The sequence below is a fragment of the Lampetra fluviatilis genome, chromosome 57, assembly GCF_964198595.1.
Source record: "Lampetra fluviatilis chromosome 57, kcLamFluv1.1, whole genome shotgun sequence".
NCBI classification, from domain to species: Eukaryota; Metazoa; Chordata; class Hyperoartia; order Petromyzontiformes; family Petromyzontidae; genus Lampetra; species Lampetra fluviatilis.
In genome coordinates, this window is record NC_136331.1 from 8,533,304 (window position 1) to 8,555,770 (window position 22,467).

Here is a 22,467-nt window from a genome sequence, read left to right on the forward strand (position 1 = left end):
ACATAATTTATAACTCATTAACATAATTGATAATTCATTCTGTCGGGCCTAAAGCATTACACACAATACATCATTCATTCTTTGCATGCCTAAATCATTAACATAATTTATAACTAATTCTGTCGCGGATTCATTGTATCCTCTGATTCCAACGCGCCATTGGTTGGAGCGGCGGCTCCCGCGCCGTAGGGGGGGGGGCAGGAGCGGGGGGGGGTCGGGCGCGTCTCGACCAATGGGGACGCGCGGCCGTGCGCGTGCGGGAGGCGGGGTATAAAAGGCTCCGGCGTCCCGCCCACCTGCCGGACGGAGCTCGCAGTCGGGGGGGTCGCGGCAACTGCATCCTGCAGCCAGCAGCAAGCCAGCAGCAGCAAGCCAGCAACAGAATTATCTCCCAGGTATGCGGAAAGGTGTCTGCGAAACAACGAGGTCAAATATGTAACACAAACATATTTACGAAAATAATTACGCAATTTTATTTTTGTGTGTGTGTTAAAGTCAAACGTATTTGACTCCGTTGTGCGTTCGTCGAAATGAATGGGTGTTGCATGCGAGGCCGTCGATGTGCACTACGAACCTGGCGACCCGGGTTCGATTTCCGCTCACGGCCAACACCGGTGACGATTATCTGAACCGGTTCTGGGCCTCCCCTAGGTCGACTCGGCCTCAGTACAAAGGCGGCCGGGCGTGGTGTTGGCCACCCCCACCCCCTCGTGTGCCGTGCAGGCCTTCATAGGCGCTGTCGCTACCGGCACTTGCCCCTACAGTCTGTTACAGGCTCTACGAGGTGTCTTTGTCTTTGGGGTTTTGTGTGTGTGTATATATTGTACCTCTTTCGCACCGTACGTAGCCCACCGTGCTAATCGGGGTGGGTGGGTGGATGGATGGGGCAGGTGCTGCTGCATTCATTCATTCGCTGCAGTGAACGGTGACCTCGACTCGTGCCTGGAGGCGCCGCCGTCACACTCTCGGCAGGTCCACCCAGGCGCGCTCCCCTCGGCGTGCGGTCGTGAACTATCGTCGGTCGCGGTGCATTCACGATTGTGGAGATCATTGCCCAGCCCGTGGCCGTCATGTTGGTGTGTTGCGTGACCAGGGCAGGTCAAAGATGAGTGGCATAGGGGGAGGGCACACTGTATACTGTACTGTACACCACTCGCCACTAATGTTAGCCGTGGCCGGGAATTGCGCTGTGGGGTTAGCCGGCTTGGTTGGCTATCAAATACAGTGCTGAGCAGTGCAGTCTATAAATACTGTACTGCCATGTACAGTCTATATAGACAGTCTATATAGACTGTACTGCCACAGCGTGCAGTCTATATAGACTGTACTGCCACAGCGTGCAGTCTATATAGACTGTACTGCCACGTACAGTCTATATAGACTGTCTATATAGACTGTCTATATAGACTGTACTGTGACAACGTGCAGTCTATAAAGACTATACTGCCATGTACAGTCTATATAGACTGTACTGCCACAACGTGCGGGGTTTCGCCTTTCTCGATCACCATCGTTGCCGAATGTCGTCCAACCAGTTATGGAACAAAATACTCGAGTGTCCATTTCGTTATTTAACCCTTTAATTATCCACGTTTCGCAACTATCAAATATCTATAATGTCACGTACGGCACGATGTTTTGGTATTTACCCAATGTATTTTCGATTTCCGGCAATATATCGAATTGCACTAACTTATTGACACCCGTGTATCCTCATAATTATCGCAGCAATAAATTAACTATTTTCTTAAAACGCATCCTCAATTCTCGACGGCATGAAAGTATCAATTCAAGAGATTATAAAAAAAAACACACGTTCAGTCACCGTGTATGATCAATATTGCCGCATGACAATGTTGTCGATGTCTCCACTGCTTTCTGCCTGACAAGCCCCCCCCACCCCCCCAGACGTCCCAACGTCGGTCTGGTCGGAGAGGTCGCGACATCGAAATGTCTCCAGGCTGGCGGACAGAGAGAGACCCTTCCCGTGCAGCTGAACATTTCACAACCGCTCTGATTATATTGGCGTGGTTTTAATGTCATACCTTTCACAACCCCCTTAGAAGGGGCCCTCCCTACCTCCTTACAGACCAATTCAGACCTTATTGGTCACCCCCGTGTCCCTTATACATCTCAACGTTCATCCTACAAAGTACCATCACAAGGGAGGGAGAAACACAAATAGACAACACATTTTGGTTGATGCCCGTATTGAAACGTCTGTGCGCCGTATGGGCCTGAGAACTACATTTCCCTGTACAAGAATACGGGGTAAACCCTGTGTCGGATTATCCTTGTAGCACAAGTAGCATCATATGTAGACATAAAAATATATCTGACTACAGATATGCCATTAGTAATGGCTCAGAATGGACAACGTTATCCCTAGACCAGGGGTCGGCAACCTACGGCTCCGGAGCCGCATGCGGCTCTTTACGGGCTGCTTCTTGACGATATGTACGTATGTACAGTATGTACTCAGATGCATTGCGGCTCTTGAAATACTGAATTTTGTACCGAATTGGAAAGAAATGGCTCTTCTTGTTATTTTGGTTGCCGACCCCTGCCCTTGACCATGTTTTTGAATGGAATGCACATTCATTACTTTTTTTGGGAGGGAAAAAAAATGGTATTATGCTATTTGAGTAACCAAAAACTTTACTGTGCGATTTGGGCAATAAATAATCGCGTTAATGACTGCAGTTGTCCACTTATCACTTGGCTATGCCACTGTAAGTGAATGACTGCATGGGTTCTGTAATTTGTAAATCAATGTTATTTTTTTTTTACTCGCGCGAGCTTATTTAACGAATGCAAGGTTACGATGAAGAATAGATTTTTGGGTCCGATCGCTGCGTGAGTGAAATTCCAATAGCGTGTCATGCCCCCTTCCTCTACCTGACACAGCCAAAGAAGGTTGTCACGTGATGACCACACGTGTGCCCGGTGGATTCTGACTCGAGCTGCAGCAACACCGGTGCGCGTTGGAGAGCGAGCCACACACCCCTTTTAAGAAGTGTTGCGAAACGTCGTACTCGGATTGTAAATGTTGTGGCTTTGCTCTACAACACACTACCGGAGTTGCTGTACTACTAACAAATTGCTATGTTCCGTTTACGTGACAAACCTTATTAATTGGCTTTGTCGGGTGGTGGTGGGTTTAACAACACATTTATATTTACGTGATTGAACCCAAAAAGCCTGCATTATGGAAGTGTTATGTTCACGTGACAACTTTATTTCATTGGTCGTGTCGGGTGGAGGAGGGGCGGACAATGCAACGTTTTTACTGCCCAGTGATTATTACCCAAATTCAAAAGAACATCAATTATAATTACGAATCATTACATTGGTCACGAAAGCCTGCGTGGTTAAATTTTAACACGAGCTTTAAACCTGTGGGTTGAGCTAAATTTTTTCCCCTCCTTATCTCGTCGTTAGATCGGCACATTTGTCACGAGGAATGGGATGCGGGTCCCTTTTTAGGGTTCAGTGACCCCGAAAGTCCAGTGCAGCAGCAAAGCAGAAGCGCTCTTGTTCTCGCTTTGTTGCACGTTGGTCTTCTAACCGAGGATTGAGGAAATGCACCACGGACATTAACTTTAAAACCAGGACTGTTTAAAATCGGTTGTTCGTTTTTGCATTACCGGTAATCGCATGCAATACAAAACCCCGGTAAAGACCGCTAACTGGTGTGCTGCACATGTACAAATATCTAGCTATATATATGCACACGCTCACATGTTTATGTTTTTGTTACTGAAAAACAAAGGTGTCTACTTTGGTGTGTTGGTTGGCATCCTGGAGTTGCAATGCAAAATGCGCCTTCGATCTTCTGGCACGCCAGTTAAAGCATTGGGAAAGTTTTGTTTTAACATCCCCCGCCTCTGCCCCCCCCAGTAGTCTTATCGGCAGGTCATTGTGTGGTGGGGTAAAGTGTTAGTATTCCCATCCCGGTCAGCCTCGAAGAGTTGTTCTGAATACTGTGGAGAGAACTTTCAAGTGGATACAATTCCTTAAGCAGAGACATGAGTATTTAATTTGGCAATAGGTGTGTAAGCAGAGAGCAAAATGTGTTTGGTAGGTAGGAACAACTACATTGTACAGGCCTTTTGTTCAATCCACGGCTGAACGAGGGCCTCTCCACGCTTTACGGATCGCAGCATTATTTAGACCATTCTTCACCACGCTGGTCAGTGCGGGTCAGAACAGGCCATACAAACGTATAACAATGCAATGCCCGGTCCACAAATACGAATGAGACATCGCAGCGATGATGCACTACTCCGCTGCTCCTGACGCGGTTGTCTGGCTTGACCACCTGAATGTGAAATTGTCGTCGTTGCTTTACATCAGCTGTACGGAAGAAGAAGAAGAGGGCGGATAGTATAAACTCGGGTGCGTGGGAGTACAGGTCCGTACAACAATGGGTTTTGCCGCACTGCCCTTTGCTACCCACCGTATCGCCCCACAGTAGCCTATGACAACCCGAAGCATTACGGGGTAAGTACATTGACACACGGGTAGAAGGCCAATAAAGTATGTAGGTACACAAATACGCTAGGAAGTATGTGGAAGGTGGGTAGAACGATCGACTATTGAACAGGGCGAGCACCTGTGCTGGTGTAATGCGCGAGGTAGGTGAAGTCGTAGTTGAATTCAAATGAAGTCTAAAGTGACTGTTGGCCGTGGGATATAAGCAAAAGAAAAACCTAATCGTCAATTAATGCCGCCTTTTATCATCAATACATGGCAGGCTGCTGTTTCGGGAGATGGCCCTTGTCCAGAGCAGACATTAGTCATAATTTAGAATTCTAACGAGAATCGCACTTTACACTGTAGGGCGCTGAAAATGTCAAAGAAAGCTGTTACGTTAACGTTTCTTCTTAGGAATAAGAATAGTCGCAATAAAAAAAAACCCTTCCAAAAAGGTCAGCCAGAAACTGATGAAACAAAAAATATTATGTTAAAATTGCAAAACTACATCATGCTGTGCTGACTTAGCAGGATTCTGATTTAAAGGGCATGGTGCTGACTTTGTGAGCAGCAGGGTTTTGAATTAGAGGTCATTGCACTGACAATAAGTGCGAGGCACAGACTTGCAGGGCATGCTGTGGACTTGAGGCATGGCTTTGATTTACAGGGCATGGTGCCGGGTTGGAAAGTATGGTGCTTGCTGAGAGAAGCATAACGGTTGCTTAGAGACGCGTGTGTGTGGTGTGTGCGCCGCGCATACATTTACGACGCCTTTCAATGGATTTTTTCTACACGACCCATCTTCTTCATAGTCGTTGTGCAAGGATCCGCTGCACGCGTGTGAGAGCGTCGCGAGACAACGCTTTGTGATACTCTTAACCAACGGTGCGGGACCGCCAGATGCGACCCATGGCTTAGTTCCACACAGCCCACCACCACATCATCGTCATAACCCCCGCACCTTCGATTAGCACGGTTGGCATACATACATTCATTATCCTGGCCAGCCCACAAGCGACACTTATCCGTCACCGGCAAGCATTCTAGCCACACGAATTGGGTTTGAGAGAGGAATGTATCCTTCCCCGGCGCAAGAACACCGTCTTTGGAATTCACTTCACAGGGACGAAGCCGGCGACCTGATTTCTATTCCTGGCGACGGATAACATCGGCGGTGTGTGAACGATATCCTAATCGGTCTTCGCCCCCCCCTCCCCTTCGCTAACGCGCAATGACCAGTGTGGTGAGGTGTACGGTCATCAACCTTCATCGAGGAGTGGACTGACATGCTCTAGATTACATTGCAGACGCTTCAGAATTGACTAAGGGCGAGTGTCAAAGTGTGGGCCCCCCCCCCCCCAAAGGAGGGTGTTTAGAAAGGTCCGAAAATAAAATGTTTCTCACCCCCTGGAGTTCACGGACGGGCACCCGCTGCTGTGTTGGCGGCGTTGTCGCAACTCGAGGGGATTCAAGCGGCGGCTGGCCAAGTTGTTTTGGGATAACGTAAACTCGCCACTGTGCCCGCACCACTGAGATCCCGCGATCAAATACAGGTTTCAATTAAATCGGCTTCTCAAGCGTGGCGAGTTCATTGTCGCTGCCTGGTTGGTCACCAAGAAAAGCTCGGTTGAGTTAAATTTGAGTTTGGGCAATTTGGCGAAATCCGACTTGGAATTACAAACTTTGTTTTCATAAGTTTTTTGTTAGGTCTCGTAAATATAACCGCATTGCTAAACCCACCAACGGAGTTTAACGACGCATTTATATTTACTTGATCTAACCCAAAAAAACCTCTAAGAATTAATATTGGTCACGAAAGCCGACATGTATTTACAAACTTTGTTTTGTTAGTCATCGAATTGGCATTCTTTGCAGTGAATATACAAAAGATGTGCCTCCCGGGTGTGAACAGCTAATAAAGTGATTTTTTTTAAGTAGTCCTGGAATAGTTTAACACGTAGGCTTTCGACCAATATCATCCATAATAGAGGTTTTTGGGTTGGATCGCGTAATAAATATATAAATGTGTCGTTAAACCCGCCACCTCCCGACACAGCCGACTAGTAAGGGTTGTCACGTAAACCGAACGTGCCAATTCGTCACTAGTACAGCACTAACCGGTGTGTTGGAGAGCCAAGCCACAACATTTACAATCTGAGTACGATGTTTTGCCAGTAATTACAACTAGCTTCATCAGGCGACAGCCAGATTTGTGGAGAAGTCTTACTGTTTAGTACCTTATATAGAGGCGTAGATGTGTTGACCACCCTTCTGCACTCTTGCACAATGTGGGGGGGGGGGGGGGATTACTGAGGCAATGCACATTATGCATGTGCCTTATGCGAGCCCTTTGAACGTTAGATTATAAATTCACCCATAGCGTGAAATCAGCTCGGGCAGATGAAGTACAATTACTGTAAGTTGCAGAAACATTAAACAAAATTGGGGGTGATTCTATTATCATAATCAGAATATGTATTAATACTGGAGGAATCTGATGAGCTGTAAAGCTCTTTCACAGATGTCGGGGCGGGTCAAAGCTACAACAGCGAAACAATACAAAAACGCAATAGGAGTACAAAGAATAGGAATGGTAATAAAGTCACTAAAAATAAATATAAATCAAGTATATAAGCACAAATTGGATGATGCTAACGGACAAGGATTTGTATGCATGTACGGTGGTCCATTTGTCTCCTGGCCAAGGTGGATGGGCATCAACTGGCTGTGCACGTGGTCTGTGCATTTGGTAAATGGTGCCTGATGGGTGTCCCACCCCCTCGCCTGGAGAACGTTGCCAGGGCCTCTCAATTATTTACAGATCGCCCCTCTCGTGCGCGGGATGCAGCGATAGTGTCCTGCGCGCACGCGCTCGGACAACGATCCACCGTGTAGCCTTAACAGACTGTTGGGGCAAGTGCTGAAAGCGAGCTCCAATGAAGGCCGGAACGGCACACGAGGGGGTGGGTGGCCAGTAACCACACAGGCCGGCTTTTTCTCCCCGGTGGTGATGTTTATGCGCCATACCAGGTAATCATTTGAAGCCAAGGCAACGTAGGGGGACGCCCAGGACCGGTTTAGATAACCGGCGCTGGTGTTGGCCGTGAGCCGCAATCAAACTCGGGTCATCGGGTTCGTAGCGCAGTGCGCTAACCGCTACACCTACCACTCCCCTCCACTACCACGCACACACACGCACACCCGCGTACACAAACGCACCGCTGTTGACTCCTGTCGTGACCTGCTTGGGCGTATTGTGTGCGTGCGTGTTTCGTTTGCATGTTCATGCGTTTAAGGACATCTCTGGCGGTCGCGACGACAGAAGAAGCCATGGAGCTTGTGGGGGATCATCTGAAAGGCGCCGTGGCGTTCTACGAGTGGACTCTCACCTTCGCAGGTGCGTGCTTCCGTTGTTCCGGCTCGTGTTTCTCTTTGCCTGGTGACCGGTCTCCCGGAAATGCCCCCAGTCTCGTCCGATTATCGGTGTGTGTGGGTATTGTGACTCGTGTGCATGAAAACGGGCTGCTGCTGCTGCTGCTGCTGGGCAGGTGTGTGGGCGTCGGTGTTGGAGAATATTGTGGCGAAATACGTCGTTGTAGAGTGGCGATGTTGACTACCTCGCCTGGTATATAAGAGGTTCATGGGTTCAATCCCGACCCTCATGCCTGTATTTGCATGTTCTCCCCGTGGTCCCGTGGATTTTTCTCCAAGTCCTCCAAATTTGGCTGCCATAAATTTCCATATGATTAGCAAGTTTGCTGGGTGATCATTTGTGGCCAGGTCGCTTCTGAAAAAGTGTACATTCGGCCTTACCCAGTGAAATAAAAAAAAAATTTGTAAGTTTTTTTTCTGTGCTCCCCCTGCCTTCAACCCTCGCCGACCAGCGCAATGACGTACGGTCAAATGGCACTGCACGACCCACACGGCGCATCCAGGCTCTCGTCCAGCCAAGGGGTTGACAGGGGGTGCTGTGCCTCGTGTGCCCGGGTTACATCGTGCGAGTTTGTGGCTTTCCTTACCACTTGCTTGGCTCGGCTCTTGCCTGTGTGGCGATGTGAGTGGGGAGCGGTGGTGTAGCGGTTAGCGCCCTGCACTACCAACCCGGCGTCCCGAGCTCGATTCCCTCTCACGGCCCAACACCAGTGATAGCGATTATCTGATCCCGTCCTGGGCCTCTCCTAGGTCGACTCGGCCCAAATGAGTACCTGGTGTGGTTGTGTAAACATTGCCACCGGGGGAGACAAAGGCGGCCGGGTGTGGTGTTGGCCACCCACCCCCTTTGTGAGCCATGCCGGCCTTCATAGGTGCTACTCGCTAACAGCACTTGCCCAAACAGTCTGTCAAGGCTATAAGGGGGATCTTTGTCTTTGGGTGTCGTATCACCTGTGCAAAGTTTCTGCCTGACAACGCTTTACTCAGTGGTGGGGGTGGAAGGAAACTTTCCCTAGCATTTGCAAGCGCAGGCCATCCTGGCAAATTTTGTTTTAACTAAGAATCCATCGCAAACGTGTTGGCATTTTTAAGGACTTTAAAGTTAATTGTGGGTTGCGACGTTAGACACCTTGTGACCTACTTTGGTCAAAGTCGTGATGAGGTTTGTTTAACGCAATTGCTTTGATATCGTCGTTGCGAAGGTGGTTAAAGTAAAAGGTGCGGTCCAGCAATAGCTTGCCTTTGCCACTGCTGGTGCAACGTCCCCTCCACCAAAGTGAGCTCCATAGGGCATCTACAGAGTGCTGCTGTATCAGTAGAGTGATGTGGGGGGTACCACAGTAATGTTCTCTCCAAAAATAACTTGTTGGAGGGACACTGGGGAATCGATTTGTGGCCGAGCAGGAATTGGCGCAATGATGAAATAAAGAGTGCAAAGGCAGGTTCGAGTGCCAATTAAATTGGATGCCAAAAACTGACGTGCCAAACGTGCCGAGTAATAATAAAAAACACGCGCAAACATTTTATGAGACGCTTTCTTAGAGACGGTAAGAGAAGCGGCACCATGGATCAGAGAACGCATGCAAAAGAGGTCCATTGTATCCACGGTTAGGAAGAGTGTTTCAATGAGCTTGGAGCAAGACACCCGCACTTCCGGTTGGCACGGTTGGCTACGTACGGTGCGGAAGAAGTTCAGTGTACGTACACCGCGCCAGACGCAATTCTGACTGACGGCTGAGACGGATGATGGACTGAGTGTAACGCGTCCAAGAGGAGGATGCCCACCGTGGAGATGGAACCCCACCACTCTCTGGGCGTGCGTCTTTTTGTGCCCGCTGCCTTTCTCCTTCGGCACGACATGCCCCCACCTCTAGCCACCGGGTCTGAGATGAGATGCCACCACTCTGGTCTTCTCTTGGCCTTCACTTCTGACCCTCTGCAGTCTTGTGGTCCCTGTGTGGATCCGTTCTTATATTCCCGCGGTGCAAAACATCTGCTCGAGTCCTCTGGATCAAAGAGTCGTGGCATTCACACACCTCCGATTAGCACGGTGGGCTACGTACGGGGGGAAACGAGTTCTATGTGCATACACCCGTTCGTCAATACTGGTCCTATTACATTCTCCTAGTGAGTTGGTGTGTGCATTGTGCCCATTTTATTATTATTATTAGTTAGTTCAAGTTTCGACAGCTGCGGGGTTTTGCCTGCGCTTGCCTGTTTTAATATGCCCGTGACGTTGTTGCTGACCAGGCGTGCGCTTGTGCACCCGCCGTAAGCTTGCGCGCGACAAGGTGTGTGACTTTCACTGACAATGGTCCGAGGGAGGCTTCCCGGGCGGACGTTTGTACGCTGAAGTGGAGCCGCGTGCTTTGTGCGCGCCCCGCACGTGCAGTGACCTTGAGTTTCAAGCCGTTGTGAAACCTATGGAATGTAATCGATTTGTAATGTTTGTGCGGCACACCACTTGGAACGCAGTATGCATCGTTATTGCATAAAGCAAACTGATGTGCAATGATGAACAATAAGCTCTGTCAATCGCTTCATCGTCTTTTCAACCAGTTGACAAGTCCACTACCGAGTAATTGCCCCCAGCCCCCATGGAATAAGAGCAAAGAGCTGCGCTGACGAACTGCAAAGTGAGAATGAGGAAATTGTGCGTTGCCTGCATGCGCTCGTTCCAGATGTCTTCTCCACTCTCTACATGTTCACACCTAGACTAACTACGAGCTGGGCCAAACCAGTTCATCACGGCGATTTACCGGGGTTGGGATTGGGCCCTCCCCTAGGCCGACTCTGCTTTAAACGAGTACCTGGTGCGGGGTGTAAACATCATCACTCGGGAGACAAAGGTGCGGCGTTAACCACGCCCACCCCCCCTAGTGCGCTCCCTGACAGAACTTGGTCCCAGCAAGAGGAAACGATCTTTCTCTTTGTGTATGCAAGCACGGGGTAGCGGTGGTGTCCTGTTTCCTTGCAGCACTATGGACAACGTCGTTTAGCAAGCGCCATCTGAACTCGTCCCTGAATTCTGTGCCTAAGTCGACTCGGCCTTAAACGAGCTGCTGGTGCGGTTTTAGTTTTCTGGCGTCCGCAGTGGGGGAGATGAATGGCGGGTGACCAGGCGTGTCGCTTGTTGCACCCAACCACCCCCTTGTGTGTATACGTATGTACATATGTACGTACGTACGTATGTAATAATTCTTTCGCACCGTACGTAGCCAACAGCGCTAATCGGAGGTGCCGTTCGTGTCTTGGGGCAAGGGGCTGCTCATCCACTTGGTCCCGAGGCTAAACCGAGAATCTCCGATGTGTAAATATCAGCCCTTGGTGGGGGGACAAAATAGTTGGTCGCGCCTCTACAAGCCCGTCGTAAGACCCCACCACCACCCGCCCCCCTCGTTTCCCAGAGCCGGTGCACGTGCTCACCCGAGGCCAGCCCCTTCAGAAGCGGCCCGCGAACGGCGTTGGTTGGCCAGCATCTCTTCGCAGAACTAATCGGGCACTCGGTGTGAACGTTTCAGAGCGAGCAACGTTGCGTTACCTAACCTGAGATTGGAAGCGTTTATTGCATTAGCTCTGTCCTTTTGCCCGACTGTCCGTCTATAACGGAGGCACAGTTAATCCGTGAGAACTGGCCAAAATTTTGATGAAAGGGTGGCCCAAACGCACGCTGGAAGGTGTCGCAGAATCCGCGTGTGCGAGTTTAAGTTGCTTCTTCTTGGTTCTTTCGGTAAAGTCACGTAGAATGGAATAATAAAAATAAAACATAATAAAATAATTCTCACGACGTTTCGGCCACAACGCAAGCAGCCGTCCTCAGGTGAGAACAGGTCTGTCGAGAAGACAGTCAGAGCTTTAAATCGAAATTTAATTTGCTTGTTTGCGGTGAACACTGATGACATTAATGAAACCGCCGGAGACTGCAACTTTGCCCTTCGGGCCAACTGAGACCAAGGAGCCATTTGCTAATCAAGAGGGAACACGGGGCAAGTGCGTGAGCGGATTTCGCTGCTCCTAAGTCCGCTGGGCTGTAATGGGGACGCAGATTAACCCGATCTCTCACTGTGTCGAGTGTCGCCAGCTTTTGAGACGACGGTAGGTAACGGGGGGCTGCCCCCCCCCACCCCGAGTTGTGCAATCTCCGTTGGCAACCTGTGGCTCCGGAGCCGCAGAATTGGCAGAGGTCAAGGGAACCTTTTGTCTTTACCGAGGGCCAGCTTGGGGACTATCAAACACCTTTTCGTGGTGGGCCACACACGAACACAGACCTCCATAATTTCCGGTAGAAGTGACAGAGTGCGATGACACAATACAGACCCCAACGCTGCCAGGTCCAAAATCGTTGCCCTCTGCGACCCGATTTTACTGTGGCTTGGATGTTCGCAGCGATGGATAAATATTGTTTGCGGGCTTTTTTTTTTCTAAAGTCGTAGGCCTCGGTGTGGTTACGGGCCAGACTGTGAATGGAGTGGCGGGCCTTGTCTGGCCCCCCCCCCCCATGTACCACAGCAGGTACCCCACCCCCTACCCTAAAGTGGGACTAGGGTTGCAATACATTGAATGGTCCAAATTAGCCAACCACAAGGCCGGATTTATAAGAGCGGTCACCCGACTTGTTCGCTGGCAACCATGCATCCTCGCCGACAACCACGCTGACTTGTGCATCTGCCCCCTCCTCCTGGCTTAGCCTCGGTCCAATGTGTTCACAGCTCCGTGCTACTCCGGCCCCTGCCACCCACTACCCACTAGTTAAGCCTGCTTCTACTCTCTACTGACTTTGGAATTACTGTAATTTGATTATAAATTCTACATGTATGGTATGGCGCTTGTTTCAATCCACTGCTGGATGAGGGTCCCCCCTCCACACCGTGCGGCAGAGGTCGCAATCGGATACCCGATACCCGGCCGGGTACGGGTACCCGTTTGCAACCCTGGTGCGGCCGGGTACAGGTACGGGTAAGGAATCAAAACCCGTTTGCGACCTCTGCCGTGCGGGGTCACGGTGCCCGCTTCACCGGGCTTTGTCGTGCCAGTCGTGCGTGGGTTGGCGAAGGCGGTGGGACGTAGACCGTGGATCATAGTACATCACAACGGTGCACTTTTTTTTGCTGCAGTTCCCCCCTCTGCTGCCCATGTAGCCCCACAGCGGCCCGATTTTTATGCCTGTGCGTCGCACATCCGAGCCCTGGGCAGGCTCGCGCCTGCTTGGCGTCCCAGGTCTGCCCGACATGATTTTGGACGTGGGCAAAAGGACACCACCACCCTGTCGTTCACGAATTGTTGAGGAATATTTTCCCAACGTGTAGGCCGTGTGATCCATTTTTAGATGCCCCACTAAAGTTATTGGGAGATGATAGCTCTTTTTTTGCTTTAGTGGCACGGATGATTCTTTTTTTTCGAGCCAGTTTCCTGCCTATTTTATGCTGGAGATGCACGAGCTCAGCAGCAGCAGCATCAAAACAAAAGGCGAAAAAACTTCGACGTTTTGGAGAAACGAGTACGGCACGGGCTCTTAAGTAATATTGCACAACTAAGAAGCGAGGAGTTTAACGTTCGGTCGTAAACGAAACGCGCGCAAATAATTAAAAGGAACGGTGTGAAATATCATGTGAGAGCAAGAGGCACCAGATAAACGTAAGGTGCATGTGCAAGTCAGCTGCTTTTTTTGTCTCTGGGAAGTAAAGAGAACCCACCGTTTATTTAAAATCGCCCACACGTCTCTCGCCCGCAATCTCGATGAACCTATTACATCGTGTACCCCTCTCCACCGTAGAGATGTACGCAGCCACCGCTTTCACGCGATTCAATCGGCTGTTGAGAAGAAATGGATGGTGCATCTATAAGTGGATCACTCCGTATACTAACCACGCCAAAAAAAGTATTCTGTGCGGTATTTTCCTGCTTTAAAAAAAATATATATTTCTATAAATGTTTTGCCATCGTATTTTACCGCTTTAATTGCAGACGAGCGTAGCAACTGCCACGGCTACAGTCGTGTCTTTTTCAGCAATGTGCTTTGGATCGTGTTTTTTAACCTATGCCAAGTTAATGTTGCTGTGAAAGCTTGGGCACCTAACCGTTTGTCCGGCACATCAAGCGTTTTTATTACAGCCGAGGCTGTAAAACAAAATAGAACCTCTGATTACACTGTAAAGCAAAGCCGCTTTTCTGAGACCCTCAACCACCCACTCTGCGTGCCGACGTCATGAGAGGAGGGCCCACGACTCGGTTCCGTTGGACCGTGAATCTCTTTGCATGGCCAGGGGAGGGCCTGTTGCAGAGGTCGCAATCGGGTACCCGATACCCGATACCCGGCTACCCGTACCCGGCCGGGTATCGGGTAGGGTACCCGTTTGCGACCCTGGTGCGGCCGGGTACGGGTAAGGAATCAAAACCCGTTTGCGATCTCTGCTGCCTATCGAGACAATCTCCTCGCTTGCAAGTGAAAGGCGTAGCTTTAATCACTTTGTGTACGCGTGTACAGCCCGTTCTGTCAACCCGCTGCTGGATGAGGGCATCCCCATACCTGTGCGGTTAGTTGGGGGGGCAGGGATTGTTTGACCATACTTTACTCGTGAAGGTTGGTGAAGAGCATAGACAGGAGAAATATTTGTTTTTCTGCAGTGCTGCCCGTTGCGTAGCTCCTCTGCTACGACTCTGTGGTGGTCGCCCAGCCAATCGCTGTCCAGGCCCAACACCTGCTTGGCTTCTGAGATCTGAAGGGACCGGGCGCGTTCTGGGCGATTTTTGGCCACAGGCTTCGCCAAGAGGTTATTTAAAACGTCACTTTTGTTTACGCAGGCAAGCCTTCGCCGAGTCTCGAGGCTCTTTCAGGAGAAGCCTGCGTTGTTGGGATGTTTGGCCAGGGCACTTTTGAAAATGCTTCTGAAAAAAAACTTTTATTTTACCAGGGAAGATCCATTCGGCTATACAGCTCCTTTTCAGAAGCGACTTGGCCGCAAATGATGGCTCAACAAAGTGGCTTATCACGTGAACATTTCTAGCAGCCAAATACTCTTAAATGCACTTTCTAAATGTGGAGGGAAACATTTGGAGGACCTGGATAAAAAAAAAAAATGCGACCACGGGGTTAACGTACAAACTCCAAATATACAGGCGTCGGGGTCGGGATCGAACCCACGACCTGCTGTAAACTAGGCGAGGGAGTTAACATCTCCTAGCCACCGTGGCGGCCTCTTCTGCGAGGTGAGACGAAAACGGAATGGGGGGATGATAATGGGTGGGTTCGTGAACGTGACATCGCGAATTCTGTACTCTTGTCATCTTTGTTCCAAGGTGGGTTTGGTAGTTAGACATCTCTGCGTGAGCCACCAACCCTTGCCTCCTCCACTGCACTATGGTGTCGTAGGAAAGTGCCTCCAGTTGGCTGCTTTAATTCCGTCGATTTTCGTCATTTCCCATACTTGGAGCTCTTAAGTTCCCGGCAATGACATTGACGTCGTTCCATTGATTTTTTTTCCCGAACGTTATGATATCATTTTCCCCTCCCCGGCACTCTCTCGCCACTGGCAACCAACGCTGTCTACCGAAGCTCCCCCCCCCCCCCGTTAACCCACGCCGCTTCTTCAGCTGGAGGTCGTTTGTTCTCCTCTACTGGCATTGTCTGGGCCTCCTCTTCCACCAGCTCGCTGTGCTGTCAACTTCCTTCCCCCACCATGCTCCAGGCTCAAGACCTTGCCATTTTATTTTCTATGCCCGTGACTCGACCACATCTTTTTCTAACATAACTATGAAAACAAAGATCCCCCACCATAACATGAACAGACTGTTTGGGAAAGTGCTGTTTGAGAGTACCTATGAAGGCCAGAATGGCACACGAGGGGGTGGGTGGCCAGCACCGCGCCCTTCGTCTCCCGAGTGGCGATGTTTTTACGCACCGTGCCAGGTACTCATTTGATGCCGAGTCGACCTCGGGGAGGCCCAAGATCGGTTCAGATAATCGTCACTGATGTTGGTCGTGAGCAGGAATCAAACTCTGGTCGCCAGGTTCGTTTCTCCAGCATCTTGATGTGGTTGCATTCCGATGCTTTATTATTCCACATTGCATTGTACTACATTATGGTTGTGTACCGTCAACTCCCACTGATTTCATGACCAGATTTTTGTGCTGACTGCATCCATGGCATGAGACAGAATCCATTCGGATCCCTCGTACAGGAATGCAACTCTCCAAAAAAAAAACCTTTTACGGTGAATAAAATTGATCGTGAAAGCCTACGTGTTTAAACCAACTCTTCCTGTCATAGAACGGCCCACGGAAGAGGCTATCACAGAGCCGCTTCTGAAAATCCTTGGGGTGACCTCTGGTGCACGCATCACTCTACTGTCCGCTCTGCCATGGGAAATTAAAAAGTTCGTTGCACGCCAGAAAAAATTAAGTGCAGATCCAAATTGACTGCAGTGGGTTTTGTTTTGTGTGTGTAGTCATTGGTGACCGGGCTGAGACGATCAACCCGCGACGCTCGATGCTGCTCTGATTGCAGGCGGCTGTCTGTTTGACGTGAGCCAGGGATCTGGCGGCACCAGCCCAGCGCTCCGACCTCCTGAGCCACCCGGTCCACCTCGATGTTGAAAGCGCTTGTCGAGTTGCGGTCGCGTACTCCGTCGTTCCCACCTTTCGGTTGCCGTGTTTGCAAAGTACCGGAGCGACCATCGCTTGCGGATTTTTTCCATCGAGCGGCGTTGTTCCGTCACCTTGAAAAGTAGCCGGCTATCAAATTGTAGCAATCTCCTCTGCAGGATTTGAATTGGGGTTGGCGAGTAAATTTGGTGGCATGGCCCGTGAGCAGCTGGTGGCACAATTAATCTGGAACACGAAGGCGGTGAATGGCGTGAACCGGTCTTGCCGTGGACGCCCCGGCTAAGGTTACCCGCCCCCGGCTGAAAGCGATCCCGTGGTGTTGGTGACGGCACACGGAGCCCTCTGCGGTTACTGTACGACGCTGTGCAAGCGGCGGGCGTCCACCCACCCACCCACCTTCCCCCCGCGCCTCCGATTAGCACGGTTGGCGACGTACGGTGCGAATTTAGAAGTTCTCCGCACGTACAGACACACCCGTGCCATTGAGGAGTGCGAAGGCGGAGAGAATGCGTCGACCCTTTAGAACCTTGCTTGGAAATAATTGAAATGTGGGTTGGTGCTTTTCATTGAATGGATATGTGCAGTGGACTGAATTCCTGTTGCATAAACTTGCCACTTTTTAAATGGGTTGTGCAGAGTTGACGATTTAACATCCACTTTGCCGTCCTTGATATCATCATGAGCCATGATCAATCGACTGCTGGCTGAATGCCTCTCCAAGCCGTGCCCATCTCTCACGGTCCCGAAATGCAACAACTTCTCGAGCAGCTGCACACACGCGAGTTCAATCGCTCCATCTCCTCGGTGGGCGTCCTCTCCAGTGTTTCCTCCCTTGGCTGCTACTCCGTCGCGAGTTTTGACGATCCATGCAAGTCGCTCATTCTGTATTCCTGGATTGCGAGGGATTGGGATTGGGGAGGCCTTTGTGCAACGAAGCCTAGACTGAGTTGCCTAGACTGAGTTACCTAGACTGAGTTGCTTGGACTGAGTTGCGTCTAGCCAACTCAATCTAGCTGAGCTGCTGAAGACCGAGTTGCGAGCAAACAGAATATAAAGGTAAAGGTGCAGCCCTGTCATAACTGCACTGCACAAGACACGCGAGACACTCGGTGTGGCAATAACTTGTTCGTTCGTTTCTCAATCCGCTTGTCCTGGTGAGGAGGGTTGCGGTGTGAACATGTTGAGTGGCGGTCCAGACCTCCCTTTCCCTGGCTGCAGACTCCAGCACTAATACACTACTCTACACTACTACACTATACACTGCTATTCACAGACTCTCGCTCTTCCTGGGGAATTCCCAGGAATTCCCAGACCAGCTGAGCGACATCGTCTCGCCAGCGTGTCTTGGGCCGGCCCCGGGGTCTTCGTGAACAAAAAAAAAACTGAGAAATGGCAAAACACTAACTTAAATGCTAAAAGCCATTGGCTGAATTAACAAAATTTAACAAGCAGAAGTGTGTAGATACCTTTTTCGAGTCGAGCTTTGAAAGCGTAGAAGCGTAAAAGAGTTCCAGAGTCTGGGAGCCGCTTTATGGGGAACGGCTCGGTCGCCCGTAGGCCCAAAGCCTCTACGACCTGGGAACCGGGAGAAGATCTGCATAACTAGATCAACGAGGCCTTGAGGGGGGACCTAATGGGGGCAACACTGCCTCCGACGTAGGCTGCGGCAAGGTCATGTGCGTGATGGTGGGGTCACGCGCGTGCATCGTGTTGCTTCCCGTGCAGACAAGCGTGTGGCAGACTGGCCGCTCATGCAGTCGCCGCTGCCCACGCTGGCCATCTCGTCGCTCTACCTGCTCTTCGTGTGGCTCGGCCCCAAGTGGATGCAGAACCGCGAAGCGTACCAGCTCCGTGTGCCACTCATCATCTACAACTTCGCCATGGTCCTGCTCAACATCTACATCTTCCTCGAGGTGGGACGCCGCACGCCACACGGTTACCCGTGCGGAAGGTCGCTCCTCCACCTCCTGTTCCGCCCCCCCCCCTCACCACCCACTGCTTGCCGCTCGCATCCCCCACCTCTCGAGCGATGGTTCCGCAGCCTCGGTTAAAACGCAGGCCTTGGATAATAGTCGGCGGTGAGCGGTGTCCGAACCGATCCTCATCCTCCACTCTGCTGACTAAACCTTAGAGCCTGACCTGGAGCGGTGGGTGAACATCGGCACTAGGGAGACAGGTGTCTGCCCGTGTCGCTGTCCACACTCCCCCGTCATGCCGTCCTGCACGGGGTTTCCTGTGTGTGCTTTGGCTTCGTCACATAGCCACAAATCACGCGCACACACAGTGGAAGTGGCCGAAACATCCCAATGATTGTTAATTACTGTCAAATAACTCAATTCGGGTTACACACAGCGGCAAAACCCTCCTGAAAGCCTTGAGAACTCTAAGATATGTATAGGTCATTAGCGCAAAGGTATAAATGTATAAAATAAATGGCAGGCACTCGTTAGCAGCGCTTGCGCCAATAGTTGATGTGAAGCCTGTATGGGGGATATCCGTCATGCGTTGTCCGTGTATGCGTGCTGTGCTGCCCATTTCCCTCCACCCCCTCCGTGTTCAGCTCTTCCTGGGAGCGCGTGCTGCCGTGTACAGCTACATCTGCCAGCCCGTCAGCTACTCGGACGACGTTAACGAGATGAGGGTAAGCGTTTTTGGCGTGCGCTCTCCACGCGGCCGAAATAGCCACACCCGCACATTGCTCGCCATCTCGGGTTAAGGTGCCCAACTGAATTGTTGGACATTCCCACATCAGTGCTGTGCAGCAAACGCACAAGGGGGGAGGAGGGTCATGCAATTCCCAGACTTTTGGCTCTTCTCTCAGCCACTGCACTCTAAAAAATTGCAATCAACTGTTTTATTTTACCAGGTAAGGCTCACTGAGCTATATAGCTCTTATACCAAAGCAACCTGGCTGCAATTGTGATGGCTCAATGAAGTGGCTTATCATGTGGACATCTATAGCAGCCAAATCTCTAAACGCGTGATGTTGATTCTAAATGTGGACGGGAAAAACCGGAGCGACCCGGAGAAAAATCCACAACCACAGGGAGAGAAAACGTGCCAACTCCCAAATGTCATGGTCGTGATCGAACCCACAACCTCCTGCCTACCAGGCGCGGGAGATGACGTCTCGCTACCAGGACACCTCCCTTGCAACCACAGCCACCACACTCTCAACCACAGCCACCGCACTCGCAACCACAGCCACCACACTCTCAACCACAGCCACGACGCCCACAGACACGACCACCGCGCCAACCAACACGGCCCTTCTCCCACTCGTGCTCGAGTCTTCGAACTCCCCAGTGCAGCACAGGCGGACGTGCGTCTCTCCTTGAACCATTTGGGGACGCGCGTCTTCACGTCGTCGTCGTCCGTTTTCAGAATCGTCGCCCACCCAAAGTGCCGCCGCTCCTCCGCGAGGAGGGCCCCAGCCTACGGATGGTTCGCGCCGCGTTGCCTGCGGAATGTCCGCTCGCGTCTCATGGCGCCCTCTCGTTCGTCCTCCCCCCCTCCCTCTCGTCCGTCTCCCCCCCCCCTCCCTCGCGTCCGCAGATCGCGTCTGCCCTCTGGTGGTACTACGTGTCGAAGGGCATCGAGTACCTTGACACCGTCCTCTTCATTTTGCGTAAAAAGTTCAACCAGGTGACCTTCCTGCACGTGTACCACCACGCCACCATGTTCACCCTGTGGTGGATCGGCATCAAGTGGGTCGCCGGGGGCCAGTGTGAGTAGCTCCTCTTGACCTCTTTCGCCCCCCCCCCCCACCGTTCCCGTGCCGTCAATATTTTAGCACGCGTCGGGATTTTTTTCGTTCATCTTTCTCGTTGTCCCCTTTCGCGCGAGAGTTTTGCGTGCGGCAAAAAGCTGAAATGAAATGTGGATCGGCCGGAAGTGTTTTCGGTTGTGGGGGAGGGCGGTGTACAGCCGCGGTGGGACATTTCACCGTGTTTGTCGGGTTCGGAGGGCACTTGGAGGCGCGAGGGAACCATGGATAACTTGGATAACCATAGATAACTAAAGATAACATTGATAACCATAGATAACAAGCCTACGTGTTAGACTAATTATAATTCCTAATTGTCATGATCTGCTGTGCCCCCCTCTGCCCACCACTCCTCCGCAGCGTTCTTTGGCGCGCACATCAACTCCATGGTGCACGTGGTGATGTACACCTACTACGCCCTCTCCGCCTTCGGGCCCAAGATGCAGCCCTACCTGTGGTGGAAGCGCTACCTCACCATCATTCAGATGGTGAGCACCGCCCCTCCCACGCAGCTCCCTGCTCCGTGTTTTACAGCCAACTCTGCCTCCCCACCACCCCCCGCCTCTTCGGCAACCAATACAAGCTCAACAAAGCGGCTAATCATCCTGTGGCAATATATAGCAGCTAAATTCTCTAAACGCGTGATGTTGATTCTAAATGTGGAGGGAAAAATCCACGTGACCACGGGGAGAACGTGCAAACTCCCAACATGCAAGCATCAGGGTAGGGATCAAACCCACTACCTCCTGCCTACCAGGCGAGGGAGATGGCATCACGCCACCGCAGCACCGCAACCACAGCCACCGCACTCGCAAACCACAAGCAGGCGTCAGAGTCAGGACCTGTGAGGTCGGCTCTCTGACCTGTGAGCCACCCAATCGCCAACCCACGTGTTCCCTCTTTCGTCGCCCCGCAGGTGCAGTTCCACCTGTCGACCTTCCACACGGGCTACTCGCTCTACGTCGACTGCCCCTTCCCCAAGTGGATGCACTGGTCGCTCATCGCGTACTCTCTCTCCTTCATCCTGCTCTTCGCCGACTTCTACTACCGCACGTACATGAAGGCGCGCAGGGAGGCCGGCGCCATTGGGGCGGCGGGCAAGCGGTCCCGGGGCGACAGAACCTCGGCTCGCGGCGACGCCAAAAACGGCGCCCTCGCCGACGACCTCTCCTCTGGCGCCGACGGGCCCAGGCGGGGGGGAGCGAAGGCCAACGGCGGGCGCCCCGCCGCGTCCGACGGCAAGGCCCACGCAGACAGGGCTGCTGCCAACGGCCGCCCGTCGCAGCAGCCCTCGGCCTCGAGCGGTGGCAAGAAGCAGAAAGCCAAGGCCAAGAAGGAGTAGATTAAACCTCTTGTTTTTTTCCACTGTACAACCGAGCCGAGCCGGGGCTGTGCCGAGCTAGCCCCGTGCGGGAGTCGAGCCCGTGCCGCCGACGTCGCGCATCGAACGAGTCCGAGACGTGTGGCGGCGACGCGGCGACTCCGAGTCGTGGACTGGTCGACTGTCGCGCGCTAAGAACGCGTCGTTAAGCCCCGTCCCTGGCCCTGCTTGGCCCCCGCCCCCCCCTTCCTCCCCTACCCCGCCGAGCCAGATTCGTACATCCCTAGTTAGGCCGGCGTAGCACGGTTTGGTTCTGGCTCGGCACGGCAAAAGCACCCGTGCCACGACGGCCTCGCACCGGCTTTGCTTTGGATGTGCCAGTGGAAAAAGGGGGGGGGGGGGGGGGTGGGGGTTGCGGTGACAGTTAGGGATAGTGTGGTTTTCGTTTCGGCTGTGCAGGATTGTCATTTTGAGTTGTCGTGGCTGCTTTAGTTACTGCGGTGGGGGGGGTCGGGGGGGGGGGGGGTCGGGGGGGGGGGGTCCCATTGCGAGTAGCGGATCCAGGTTGCCCATGGTGGGTTTGTTGTTGTGGCAGGCAGGACTCGCTGGAGCGCGCACCGCATTCATTCCTTTCCCAAATTCAAAAACCGTAAAAAAACCTCTGGATGCCACCGCACTCATTGTGGGAGGGGGGGGGGCGGCAATGGAGTCCACGCGAGCGGAGAGAGGGCGGCGGCGGCGGCGCATCACAATCAATTCACCAATTAGCGAATACATCATTGCCCAAGTTTAATTACATGCACGCATTATTGCAGCGGAAGCAGCCATGCGGCTTAATAGATTTATGATCGCAGCCTTTTAAATTTGTCT

General features: G+C 51.9%; 1 protein-coding gene across 1 annotated transcript; it reads left to right on the top strand.

The window, feature by feature from the left end:
- Positions 1-284: 284 nt before the first annotated feature.
- ELOVL4 (ELOVL fatty acid elongase 4) lies at positions 285-22,106 on the top strand. Its single transcript, XM_078880436.1, has 7 exons — positions 285-395; positions 7,773-7,873; positions 18,236-18,423; positions 19,071-19,151; positions 20,066-20,237; positions 20,637-20,764; positions 21,193-22,106. The coding sequence occupies exons 2-7, from the start codon at positions 7,807-7,809 to the stop codon at positions 21,616-21,618; spliced, it is 1,062 nt and encodes a 353-aa protein (XP_078736562.1). The 5' UTR covers positions 285-395; positions 7,773-7,806; the 3' UTR covers positions 21,619-22,106.
- The last annotated feature ends 361 nt before the right edge of the window (positions 22,107-22,467 follow it).

Bases quoted from the DNA above. Each gene is read 5' to 3' on its own strand.
- ELOVL4 (XM_078880436.1), top strand. From the start codon at position 7,807: ATGGAGCTTGTGGGGGATCATCTGAAAGGCGCCGTGGCGTTCTACGAG. The intron at 19,152-20,065 runs GTAAGCGTTTTT...TCGCGTCCGCAG, and splicing joins ACGACGTTAACGAGATGAGG to ATCGCGTCTGCCCTCTGGTG. The intron at 20,765-21,192 runs GTGAGCACCGCC...GTCGCCCCGCAG, and splicing joins ACCTCACCATCATTCAGATG to GTGCAGTTCCACCTGTCGAC.